This window comes from Cariama cristata, unplaced genomic scaffold, assembly GCF_000690535.1.
Source record: "Cariama cristata isolate BGI_N322 unplaced genomic scaffold, ASM69053v1 scaffold668, whole genome shotgun sequence".
NCBI classification, from domain to species: Eukaryota; Metazoa; Chordata; class Aves; order Cariamiformes; family Cariamidae; genus Cariama; species Cariama cristata.
The window spans coordinates 17,338-30,644 of record NW_009629227.1 but is presented as its reverse complement, the minus strand read 5'-3'; the positions used below and the strand labels follow the sequence as shown (position 1 = coordinate 30,644).

Here is a 13,307-nt window from a genome sequence, read left to right as displayed (position 1 = left end):
CCACAGCTTTCAGAAACCAAGTAATTGTTTTAAGTGCACATAACACCACAGCTAGGGATATGCTTCCTGAACAGAAAATGTAAGATGGTAGGAAAGACACCGGAATATAGGCTTCAGATTTTTAATCTGGAATTTAGATGATCAGACACCTACTTAAAGTAATGCAGAATCCACTTTGCAGGAGTTTAACTCTTATGAGATCTGCACTGAGAGTGAACAATTCCTTCACCCTTCTGAGCAGCCTTCTAAACTGAGCTTAAATTACCACTAGCATTGCAATTTTAATATGTTTCTGTAGCAGTAGTTTGTCCAACAAAGGGTCCAGCTGAACCATTCATGAGTATCTTAAAAACAAATGAAGGGAAACACTAACAGATACATTTTCTTTCGCTAGGATAACATATGAAGAAAGAAATCATCAGGAATATGGCATTTCATGTATTCCTAAATGTTAGGGTATGGAAGCATAATTGATGAAAAGAGACCTCTGAGACTGGATGTTTATGTTCTTTTGCTCTGTCCTAGACCACATCCAACATGGTGCAATAACAGTGATTTTCAACAATCCTGTTTAAGATTCAGCTTTAGTCTAGTGGCCTTGTCCATTTGCCCCTTTCCCTCCATGAATTTTGTCATCCACCATGTTACAGTGAATTGTACATTTGCTAGTTGCTCCATTTCATGATACACTCCTGTGGCCAACAGGTACTATACTGAGATGACCTATGTATTTCAATAAACACTTGGCAGCTAAGGTTAACAATAATACAATGCTAAATAATATAGGTTGCAATATATGCAACCTTGGAGAAAAGCTCTTGAATAGTATTTTCCATTCTTTCAGTCAAGCAGTGTCCATACACAGAGCTAAAATTCTTAAAAGATATTGAACTTCTACAGAAATGAAATTAATTTTCCAGGAAGGGTTAAAAACTATTTCTTGTATTTATAATGAAAAAAATCAGTTTTGGGAGTAACTTGAATCATTCAATAAACATAGCATTTGGATCTCCAAAATAATTTTTTTTTTTTAAAAAAGGTAATTTTCTCATTTTTTAAAAATAGAATACGATTAAACATATAAAACATAGCACACTTTTTTTTTTTTTCTTTATGATGCCTTAAAATGTTGGGTGCAATTCAATGTTTTTAAATTAACACCTAATCAATTTTCTTTGGTTTTACTGGTTATTTCCTTAATTCCATTATTAAAACCACTTTCACACAAAACATGCCTAGGACATCAATTATAGTATAAAAGAAAAATATCTCTCTTCAAGGATGAATAAAAGCAAGATAGTATGGCTATCTCAAATTTTGGTCTCCCAACTCAATGATACAACAATACACTGCGTGAAAATAACACTCTGTATCTTACTCCATTCATGCTAAGCCTACAATACCTTTATAGACACAACTAGTCTGAAAGTAGTTTACATGAAGTCTTAGAAGGAAATATTAACTACAATTTTATTTAGGCAGTATAGATTAAATATGAAATATGAAATACATATTATACTGCTTGAACATAACTGATTTAAAGCTGAGCAATTTGTGAATACTGAATGGTTATGGGATTGCCAGAATAAGGACTGAAATGGTGCAAGGATAGAGATAAACCGCTCAGCTTCCAAGAAATGGAGCACCAGGATATATACCATAAACACAGGCACTGTTACTTTTATTTTGAGAATTATATTATTTAGAAACACATTTCTAAGGTGTGGGCACCTTGAAAAATCTTATGCAGACAATAAGTAAAAAAATTAAGATCTTACTGTCATTTCTGAGGGCGTTATTCAGCAGCTGGAAAAGTGGGAAGCTGTCCCAGGAGTCCTGCGGCTGTGCCTCGAGTGCCGAATCCATATCAACAGAATACAGAGACAAAAACTTCTCTGCATGCTCAGCCAATAATTCTGGCCACCAAGCGAACGCCTGCAAACATGACAAAATAGAATTACTAAACGCGAGTCATAAAGCAAAGAGATACGTTGTATCTATGGCAAACTACATTTGGATTTGTCACTTCATGTCCTATCTCATTTAGGGAGGATGAACAGGCCAAGTAAAAAATGTGAAAATATTTTATAAAACCTGCATCAAAAATGTAAGAAATCAAATAGATTATGCTGGGAGAGATGATATAATCAGAACAAAATTGTAACACAAAAGACCAAAAAAGGAGTATAAATCCCTGCAGCTCTTCTTGCCAGAGGGTAAAGCAAAGAATGAAGGCCTCATCCTTGCAAAAGTTACTGTGTATGCTTCTTTTTATTTCATTCAATTCTAAGGCTATAAGTAATCAGATTAATTTATTTTTCAAATAAATTCTTGTGAATATATTTTACAGTCATTTGTTAATCAGAAGGTATGGTTTTAGTGTGAAATTTTATTCCTTGAAGTCTAAGAGTTTTTGTAATAGATATAGAGAGCTTTTTAATTCCTATTTTTGCCTTAAAGATGTTAGCATCTGCTGAGGAAGGCATCCAGTTTTCCTTCCACAAATGCTATAAATACATCTTTAGAAATTCACTAATGTCTATGTTAATTTTCAGTAACTTCACATATGTTGGAATACTCAGTTTTCTTTGGTAAAAATGTAGATTCTTAGGTAATCCTAGCTTAAAAGAAGAGAAAAAATATGTGAAAAATAGTGTGTCAGCAAGTAAAGCCAGCTGTACATTAAGGAGTACTTCACGTATAACTCTTGTACCTTTTTACTGTCACTTAAATCTAGGCTTTGAAAGGTCAGTACTGAAGCTGCGTATTGGATCAGAGGGAGCTGTATGATCCTGGAGTCAAAGATGAAGGTGAAGTGAGCTTATGAAATAGGATGAATATCACATGCTGCTGAGAGTGTTTTGCTCACAGTTCACAAAAATATCTGACAGTGAGAAATACCTACACATACTAGATAAGAAAATGTCTTTGCTTTCAAACTTAGGGCCCTCATTTTGAATATCTCGGTTTGAATAGTTTCGAGTTACCGGTATGGGACATATGTAGCTTGATCTATACAAGTGCCAAGGTCCCACAACTTCAAATAAATTCATAGGAATCTTCACTTGCATTTCTGAAACGAGGTCCTAGGTAATGTAGATTGATGTACTTGGGCCTGAAAGGCATCAAATAAAGGACAACTTCTGAAAAGTGGTCTATAAAAATGCTTTTGCATCCCGGACTTTCTGATGACTGTCTGCAATTGTTTTTGACATGGGGCAAATGGAGAAAAGACGACCTGGCAAGAGGTTTTAAAGAGATGTTGAGCATCCTCTGCTATTACTGGAAAGTTCTTTGTGTGTTGCGATGTCAGGATTGAAGGATGCTGATTGACACCACAGTGAAAAGGACAGATGAGGCTTCAAAAATTTTGGCAAGAGTTTTAAATGGAGTCTTTTTCCTCAAACTGGAAGAAGGTTCTCATTAGTAAATCCTGTTTAAATGGGAGCTCTAAAAGCAATAGATTCCTTACCCTAGAAAATAACTAAATGCAAAGAAATAAAGAAGGAAGAAAAGAAATGAAATGTGTACAGGCATTGGCAGGTGTCCCTTTTAGGCAAGCAAAACTCTTTTCAGAAAATATTGCCAAAAACTCAAACCAAAGCAAAACCAAGAACAGAAACCCAGCACATTTTCTTTCCATCTTTTTCCCCTTTGCAAATGACACTTTGGACCCAGACAGAAATTCTTCTGACCCTCTCAAGAACTACCCATCATTGCTTAGGAAGCAAGGAAGAAGAATAGAAAAACAAATACTACAGCTAAGATAGTTGTTCAGTCATTATGGATAATATGAAAACAGGCTAAAGGCAATTCGCAATTGGTGACACAGACTCTAAGAGAACAAAAACATCGACTGGATTAAAGGAAGACTCAAATTCTTAGATTCTAGAAAGACACACAAATGTGGCAATACAACACAAGAAATCATCAGAATAATTTATGCTACACATTCAATGCACAGTTCCATGCCATAAACGGTGAAAAGTAATGCTTAGTTCATCAGGAATCACATACCTCTCTTCCCTTTGGGAATCCCAGAAATTTGGAAGTGTTATGAATTAAAAAAAAAAAAAATAATTGTAGAGATTACTGATCCTTTTATTCAACTGCACCATCAAACATGGAACATTTGCTTAACATTATGATGTGAAGTTACTATACTCAATCTTCAGTTTTGAGTAGGAAAGGTATAATTTTCTGATCTTGTTCTCAGATATATTTTAATACTGAAATTCTGCATGCTTTATAATTTCAGTAAAATTGAACATTTATTACATGAATGAAGGGGAAAATAATCTTAAAATTATCTTTATTCTTTTCAAGCTGTCTTAGGTTAGTTTGAAAACTTTTGCTGAATTGATTTTTCTGAAGGCATACGGAATATATATATCCTTCTGAAAAATACTACATCTCTGAGTCCAAATAAGTAATACAGAAAGTAATCTTTGAACAGAGACGTTTAATCATCCAAGTATCATTTCATCTGTTTTTCTGTGTTCTTTTCCACAGAAGTCTAATATTCTTACAGTAATGCAGGTCCTCAAAAGACAAAGGCAACAATATATACATTTTATTAAGTAATCATTATAGAGTAACACAGTGGCAACAGTAGTCTAGAACAGGACCTCCAGGGAATTCATTCCAAATCATTGAAACAGCTGTTTCTTCAGTATAAGATAAAACATCTGTAACAAGTTCACACTTGACAGATGTAAGCTAAAAACTAGATTCCATAGTGTGATATAAAACCAGATGTTTTGAATTATCATATTTATAACTATATATACTAAATTATGTTTATCCCTTTGCATATTTTTCCCAAAAATTCAAAAACACTGAGTTTTTTGAGAACATTTTAAAAACAATTTCCTGAACCTTAGAAAACTGTATTTATTAAGTAAATGTTAATAATATACACAATTGTGTGTACTTGGTCAAGTTTACTTTAGTAATTCCTTAATATAAAAGGTGATATAATTCTAAATGTTCTAAATATTATGGTGTCCGTATCAGGAAGCAAAAGACTTGACAGTAAGAAACATGAAATTGTTCTTTTTTATTTCTTCTACATTATAATGCCATTTTAAAAGGTACAAGTTTAAACACAGTACTTTTCCAATCAACAGAAGAGCAATATGAATGTGGTCATTATAACCATCATTATTTTTATGTTAAAATCAAGATCTACATAGCATGATGAAAACTAGCATTCAGTTATATTTTCTTTCTATTTTGAATGAGAGGTGAAAAGTTGGAAGGAACAACTGTATAAGGCTATGAATGTTTTCCATACCATTTCACCACCTCCAGCACAAAGATGCTTTCTCTATTTTATGCTCTTTAATTTTGATTTCTAAACCTACAGTTCATTCAAGCGAATTCAAGTAGAGTTTTATTTCACTTCACTTTTCATAAGCTTCAAGTCTCTTATTCCTCTGTAAATGTGAACTGCCTTAAACATATGTCAGAAAGTAAAGCTAAAATATTTCTTGACAGAATTGCCTTGCATCAGGGGAGAAAAAAATCTAGGAACAAACCGTTCTCTGCAGCAAATGCAGTTACGGCCTCACCTCTGAATGATGTTCCTCATTTTGCTGCAATACTTCAATACAGAGCTCTGCAAGGTGAAGAACCTCTTCCAGTTTTCTAGCAGGTGTTGCTTGGTTCATGGTTTCTATATGAATATAAAATGCAAACCAAAATTGCTTTAGTTACAAATAATATTCAACAGTAAGAGAAAATGATGTCAGAAAAGAATGTGAAGGGTGCAAAGTTACAATTTTCTGAAGTATAAGCAATTTCACGTGTTAAGGACAATCATTTAATATAAGTGAATGCAGCTGAATGACCAGATCACTAGAAAGAGAAAATATTTAAGTCACAAAAGAATCACTTATCATTATAAACATTATCTGATTTAATATGCGAGAACTAACAGGTGTATCAATGTATTAGATGCTCAACTTCTGCAACAAGCAAGTTCTAATTCTCTTCAAGGTCAGATATACAAAGGCAGCAGGCAGGAGACCTTTTTTGTTATTATACCATCAGTACAAAGCCATTCTCATTAGATGACTCATTACAGACATCAACAAGATTCATGCATTTTGCAGCAGTCAAAAATTCCAAATGTTTCATCTAAATAAGACCCTACATTTTAGGTGTATTTAAAAATAAGAAAAGTACAAAACAATAATTATTCAAATAGCTAATTTTCTACCTGCTCTTCAGCAGTAAGAGTGAATCTGCATTCTTTTCAGTACCATAGTGAAAAGTAGCACTATAAAATAAAGATGTTATAACAGAATTGAAACAAGCCTACTAAAAGCTCCACATAAAAGAAAACAAGGACAAATGGGAAGTTACAAATGACATCAGGATCACTCATTCTATAGAGCAGACTTAAGAAAGAAAGCAAACAAAAAAAGGTAAAACAAATATAACTAAAATTCTTACAGGGCAATTAAACTCAGTTTAGTTTTCAATTAAAAAAAATTCATAGGCCTAGATTCCAGGAAGAGCCATGGGAGACAAGGGAAGAGACCAACTGAGATTTTTTACAATCATAGTTTAACCAGTGAAAGTAATTTCTCCAGCTACATAATTTATATCATTAGGAATAACTTCAGTATTAGCTATCTGAGCTTGTTTACTTAACAAAGCTCTTGTCCCTAAGCATAAATCATGGGGCAGAAATGATGATGTACAATTTAATCCTATATAAAGTATGGTCACATTAATGGTTTGCAGAGGACTTATGAAACTGATAACACAGGGTGAGTGCAAATCTCAGGAATCCTATTTTCTCATTTTCTGTGCATATTCATAGGTCACATGAATAGCAAATCACATGAATACACATCTTCCTATATAGAAAATTCTGCTGACACTTCTTTCCCACTTTATGCAATAGAAAATTAGCAGATTAATTAAAAAACTTACATAATCTCCTTGGTGTCAGTAAGAATATCAAACTGCATGCACTAAATATTTTTAACGCTTAACATTTCTGGCAAGCCCAAAAACTTTTCAGGCATCTTAAAGGCAGGTGACCTTGTCCAGTTCTTCAGCACTAACACTGATGCATAGTACCTTGATGAAATATATAGCTTTAATGCAATTTTTGAAGAAACATTGGATTAGAACCTCCAGTAAACATCTGATTAAAGATGACTATAAAAACATACTGTTTTCATGCAAAAAACAAAGTAGACAAATTAGTTACTGAAGTAACTGAAAAAACCTTTTCAAATCTTATTAAAATAGACCACATAAGCAGGCATGTTGAAATAATGATATTTCCAAAACCACAATCTAACTCAAGAAAGAGTTATTGTATGAAAATGGACCAAGCACAAAACACACACCAGGACACAAATCTACATTCACGATGACTGAATTCGCAAATTTGATACTGTAGAGCAATTATATGAATATAACCACAATTATATTAATGTATTATGCCAAGTGAGATTAGAAAGGATTGGTCCAGCCCCTATTATTTAGGTTGTAGTATAAAGACTACTATTGGATTCAGGCTTAAACAGTGGTTTCTAGGCTTATCCTGGACTGAAACTGCTGTTTCCTCCAGCGGCCAGGGTCCTCCCCTCCCTGAACACACAGCAAGTACTATCCGTACAGCTGATACATCACTATCAGTATCACCAATGTTAATGAGTCGTAGGAAGAAATCAGTGATATTAATACAGAGTACGACTGGCACTTCTGATTTCAGCATAAACAACTCATTTTATTACAAATGCAGCCTGATCTTCATAGACCTTACCACTAACCAAGTAAACAAAATAATTGCATTCATAATTGCATTCACTCCTAATGAAATTAAATAAGCTATAAACTATTAAAAAGATTACCTCCTAGAAGGGCTCCTTGAAATTAGTAAGAAAGTCATTCTAACAATTATATTGAATCTGATGTTGCTTTTTTTGCATTGGAGTAAGTTCACTTATTCCACACTTGGAATAAGCTCAAGATAGCCTAAAAATGGGTATTGAACAGATACTCTTATCAGTAGGGAGAGCAGGAGAAAGACCATAGATGTACTAGCTAACTGTGAGGTTATCCTAAACCACCAGTGTGATGAGATCATGACGAAGAGAAACATGGTCTCAAGGAAGTATTAATTCCATTGAGCAAGGCACTGAGGAATTGCAGTTCTGATCATCTGTGTTGAATTGATGAATTTTGATCAGAAATGGCATTGAAAGTATAAGAATTCTGAATTTCAATCAGAAATGGCATCAAATGGAGAGTTTGGGTTTTTTTGGTGTGTTTGTTTGAAAGGCATAATAAGCCTAATAAAATGAAGGATGAAAGAGGCGATCAGAAGTGGTTGCACACAGGCAATGCGGGAATACAGTGTTCCCACAGTGGGAACACCTGGGAAGGAGAAGACCTGGTTATGATCCGGGCGATGCTGGCATAAAAATAAATCAGTCATGACAAATTATTTAAGCCAGAAACTGCAAGGATTTAAGTTGTTATGGGACTAATGTTCAGGAATAGTTTCTTCAATAGGACTAGGGTGTTCAGGAAGAAAAAGAGATGAAAACTGTAAATGTCCCTTTGAGGTGAGTGTGGCAAGTTTGTGAATGATGTTTCTTGGCAGGAATGACTAAAAATGTGGGACAGATTAGGCTCAATGAATTCCAGTTTCAAGTTTGCACGAAATTCCCCATGCTATTTACTATTTAGCAGTTTACTCTGAAACTATTTATTACTTGCTAAAAACAGGTAAATTACTCTTGATTACTCTTCGTACAGTTGTTGACAATATTTTAAAAGTCACTATTTTCCTATAAGATTTATTGACAAGAAAAGGTGGTAGAGAATTGCACTCTGCATCCTTGGACAAATCTCTCTAATTTTGTTGTTATTCACTTATTCATAGAATAAATCAATACATGCAATTTCATTTGGATGGCGTATGCTTCCCTACATTTTACTTAGGCTTCATCCAAAGCTTCCTTTTCCATCTGTAAGTTACCAGATTAGCTAGTCTTTTTTCTCTTTAATTAAGGACCTTTCACTTTCCAAAATCTAGCGAACACATGTTATAGATAACAACCATTTACATAGCTGTATAAACAAGGAGCTATGAAGTAATTTGAGAGAAAAAGAATGAAATATTAACTTTTTTTTTTACCAAACAAGTGGTATATTTGAAATATCAATACCAATAAATGGTTATCTGGAAGTTTTAGAACCTCCAAAACATCTGAGCAAAATACTGTGCTTGTCTTTATAAGCGTAAAAAAATTACGGGAATGGAAATCAATGCTGTCAGTTTTCATTATATTCATGATGTCTTTCCTCCCACAATTACTAAGGGTTGTTAAGATGTGTTTACACTGCTCAAACTAACAAGTTGCAGCAGGAGTCGAGTCAGTAAATATGCTGCTTGACATCTTTTAGAAAATAAACAGAAAAAGCCATCAATCATCTGTTTTCAGCTTCGCATTCTGCCAAAATGAAAAAGCAAGCCAGGCTTCGCAAACAACCGATGCTTTCTCAAGTACGCATTATCAGTGAGTCACACAGGTACCAAGAAAATATTGTTAAATGAGCTAAGTTAACTGACTAAAACACTACTGAAATGAAAAGGTGACTGCTTCATGGATCGATGGAGCCTAGAGCCACAAGGGACCATCCGGTCATCCAGTCTGACCTCCTGTGTCACACAGGTCAGAGAACTTCTCCCCATTCCTCCTTTCCTCAGCCCATCAGGATGTCTAAAACCTAACTTAAACTTGCTTTCCAGAAGAGAGATTATCCTTGAAGAGAAATGTACAATTCACCTCTTTCTTTTTCTCTCCAGCACGTCAGCTGTTAAATATGTGTGTTTAATTTCTCACTGGCATTTGCTGAGCACAGGAATCTGCTGATTAAAGAGGTGATTCTCCTCCTCGGGTATGAGTACAGTGCAGTTGGGAGGTACTTGTCTCTGGCCTGCCAGTCTTCCCCCTGTGGCACAACATATATCCCTTACCCTTTTTTTCATCCTTCCTCCTTTTCTTCAAACAAGCATATCCAGACAAAGACATTCAGGAGAGCCAACCCACTTCCAGGCCAGACAGTCTCCCACAGACCAACGGTAGGGATATTGGAAAAAAGGCAAGTATGCTGAGAGACCCGAAGTTCCCAGCCCCATGGGCTTACAGATACCTTCACACCCAGCCAGATGGGGCTGGAGACTTCTGTGGTGATGCTGCAGCCGAGGATTTGTTCCAGCTCATTTTATGCCAAATTGCAACAGAACATCCAGTTTGCATTTTGATTCTTCATGTAAGACAACTGGCATTTGTTTTAATTTTCATCGGCACTGTTGCTCCAGTTGCTGGCAGCACTCAGCTCTTGTGCTACTTAACATGAATGCTACCAGCATTAAAGCCTGGAGAAAGTGCAAGATGTCTACTAATGGAGGTGTCTGACCATCAACTAATTCATTTCTACACACGTGCCACAATTAGACCCACAGGAGGGCAGATAAGGTGGTGACTCTTGGCTGCCAAATTCCTTCCAGGATGCGCTGCACACACAGCAGTGCACGGCCTTAGCAAGTTTGGGAGTTTCTGAAGGAATATTGCCTGTCTGGATATTGTGCAGAGGGACCTAAATCTTATGTATTTCTTTCCAAATCCAATTGTATTGCATGGAGCCTAAACGAGCTACCCTTTATTCTATACCAGCTCTCTTGCCAAGGAATCTGGCTGATTCACTCCAAATAGAGCCTGAAAGTGAACTTGTATTGATGCAGAGGGGATGTCAGGGAAGCCCTGCAGTAAAGCAGGCCATAATATAATTTCATAATACAGATACATCATAATTTGAGCTGTATGGAGCCAACTCTGCTCCAGTAGGGCCCATTAATTTGGACTTTTTGCCATGTGAAAACAGCAAGATTGCTTCTAGACTTGTATCAAAAGCAGTACAATCATCAATAAACTGGAGATGAACTGATTCTGTTACTAGACCTGAACTGACTCTGCAGAGTTAATCCGCAACTGGAATAATCTACCCACAGATAATTTCGATTTGACTGTGGTGGATTTTCTTGCAAATTCTCATAGAATTAATTCTGCATGAAAAACTAAGGAGTGGCCATCTGGGAGGACATCCTATATTCTTCTGATTAAAAAAAAATTCTAATCATATAAATAATGGAACTTAGCTTTAATTATGACGTTGAAACCAGCCTTTCTATAATTGCTTTCTAACAATTCAATAGGATTTTAAATTCTAGGGACAAAAAAAAAAATTAAATTAATTACCATTATCACCTTTGTACAGAGAGGTTAAGAGATTTGTAGAAAGTCAGAGTTCACATCTCCTAGTCTATAATCTATCATTTTATAAAGTGGGTCACACGATATTGTTTTCAGTTTTTTAAATTTTATCATAGTATTCAATAGAATCACCTTCATGGGACAATCACAGGTTGGTTTTGTTTTCTTTTTTTTTGTTTTGTTTTGTTTTTCAAAAAAGAGAATCTTGGCTTATGGAAAAAAATTGAAACAATGAATATGAAAAGGTAAAAGCAGAAAAAAAAAGGCAGAAATGAACAGAAATCTCAATTTTTAATTGCTGATCAAAGACACAATTTATGATTTGTTGTATCCTGGCTTTGGCAACACAGATACAAGCAGCTGGTATCTTCTTCCTTTCCCTTCTAATTTCTCTTCAAAAGGGAAAAGAAGTAATGTTCTCACTTTCTGTTCCTGTGGAATAAAACTCAGAGGTAACAAACATGGCAAACTGAAGGGCTCCATGAATGAAGAGACCTGAATAACTGACATACTAGTCTGAGAGAAAATGGGCACTTGAATGTGCAGACTTAGTAATAAGTGTTTTTAAAAAATCTAATAATTTTAAAAATCTAAATTTTAGGGAGTTACTGAACAATGACAACAGCAAATCTAATGTCAGCAGGTAAGGAGGAGGGAAAAGTGATGTTGACAATTATTAACTTTAAAACAAATTTTGAAGAAATGACTAATTGAGGACATAAAATGAACAGAAAACAGAATAAAATGTACAACAGATTTACAAAGGTAGGTCGCATTAGACTTGTGCAGTAGCTTTTCTTGAGAGGATATTTTCTTATAAAAGAAATTCAGTAGATCTCATCTATTCTGACTTTAATAAAGCATTTGATAGTGTGCCTCACAGGAAAACTATCAGTTAAGCTGAAGAAAATGAGGATTAAAAAAGAAACTATGTGTTGGATAAAGAAGCTGCCTCAAGAGAAAGGCAATAGGTACTGCTGAGAAAGAGCAAAGAAAGGTTTCTTGAGGAATTCCTTGAAGATTCATCTTAGGGTTGAGCTTCCTTAGTATGTTCACCAACTTCAGAATGAACACTAGGAGTGCACTGATAACAGTGTTGTAAACCCCTGGCAAGAGACCAGAGGTCCGGGTCATAGCAGGGTCAAAATGCAGCAAAAAGAATTGGATAATTCCAAAGAATGGGAGAAACAAACAAGATTTAACACTTTAGGAAGGAGGGCAATAAATTTTGACACACAAACAGCAATAAACTTCTGCTATAAACTGGGAATTTGTCAACTGGAAATGATCAAAACTCTGAAGATTGGGTTGAAGTTACTTTTCACAGAATGGCTGTGTGCCACAAACATGGTATAGACATCAAAAGACCAGTGTTCCTTGGATATATTCAATGAAGCATTTCTGGTATAATAGTACTACTAGTACTGTGCAAGGTGTCTCATGGGGATGACTTTGCACAGTTGTTGTCACCAATGTACAAGAAGGTGGAATTCAAACTTTAATAGAGAAAGGCTCCTAAGATGATAAAAGTGAAGAACAGGAGGCTAAAACTCTGAGACAAGGTGATGAAATGCTAGGTTGCATGAGACCAATTGTCTAAAAATGCACCATAGGGTGAGGAGGAATTGGAGACGATGAAATGCTGATGAAAGAGGGAAATATCCTTCCTTCATTAGGGATATAGAAAAAGGTCAGCATGCTAAAAACTAGGAACTAATTTGACTGTAAGGTGATTCCTACACTTGTAGAGCAAACAGGTCTTGAAATGGCCTTCACATGGGTGAAGCAGGGGGCAGAAAAGGGGAAGAGCAGTGACAAAGACTGACTCAGCCCAGCTGTTAAGAGAGGACATGGGTATGTTTATGAAGGAGTATCAGGACGTGGACCTAACAATTCAGGGGTTCTTTTCCAGACCTCTGCTCCAAAATTGAAATCAGGGATATTTGCCCATATCCTCTTCTTTCCATTCAGTTGCACAACAGACAGAGACCAAGAAGG

At 35.4% G+C, this 13,307-nt stretch overlaps 1 protein-coding gene across 1 annotated transcript in view; it reads right to left on the bottom strand.

Annotated features, from left to right (window-relative positions):
• The window catches only part of LOC104165432 (calcium-dependent secretion activator 2-like), a gene marked incomplete at both ends in the record, with an annotated part of 66,970 nt that overhangs the window by 39,352 nt on the left and 14,311 nt on the right, over positions 1–13,307 (bottom strand). The window contains 3 exons of the mRNA XM_009705070.1: positions 1,779–1,935; positions 4,018–4,026; positions 5,574–5,677. Of these exons, the coding sequence (XP_009703372.1) occupies positions 1,779–1,935; positions 4,018–4,026; positions 5,574–5,677 (270 nt within the window). The remainder of the gene's footprint in view (positions 1–1,778; positions 1,936–4,017; positions 4,027–5,573; positions 5,678–13,307) is intronic.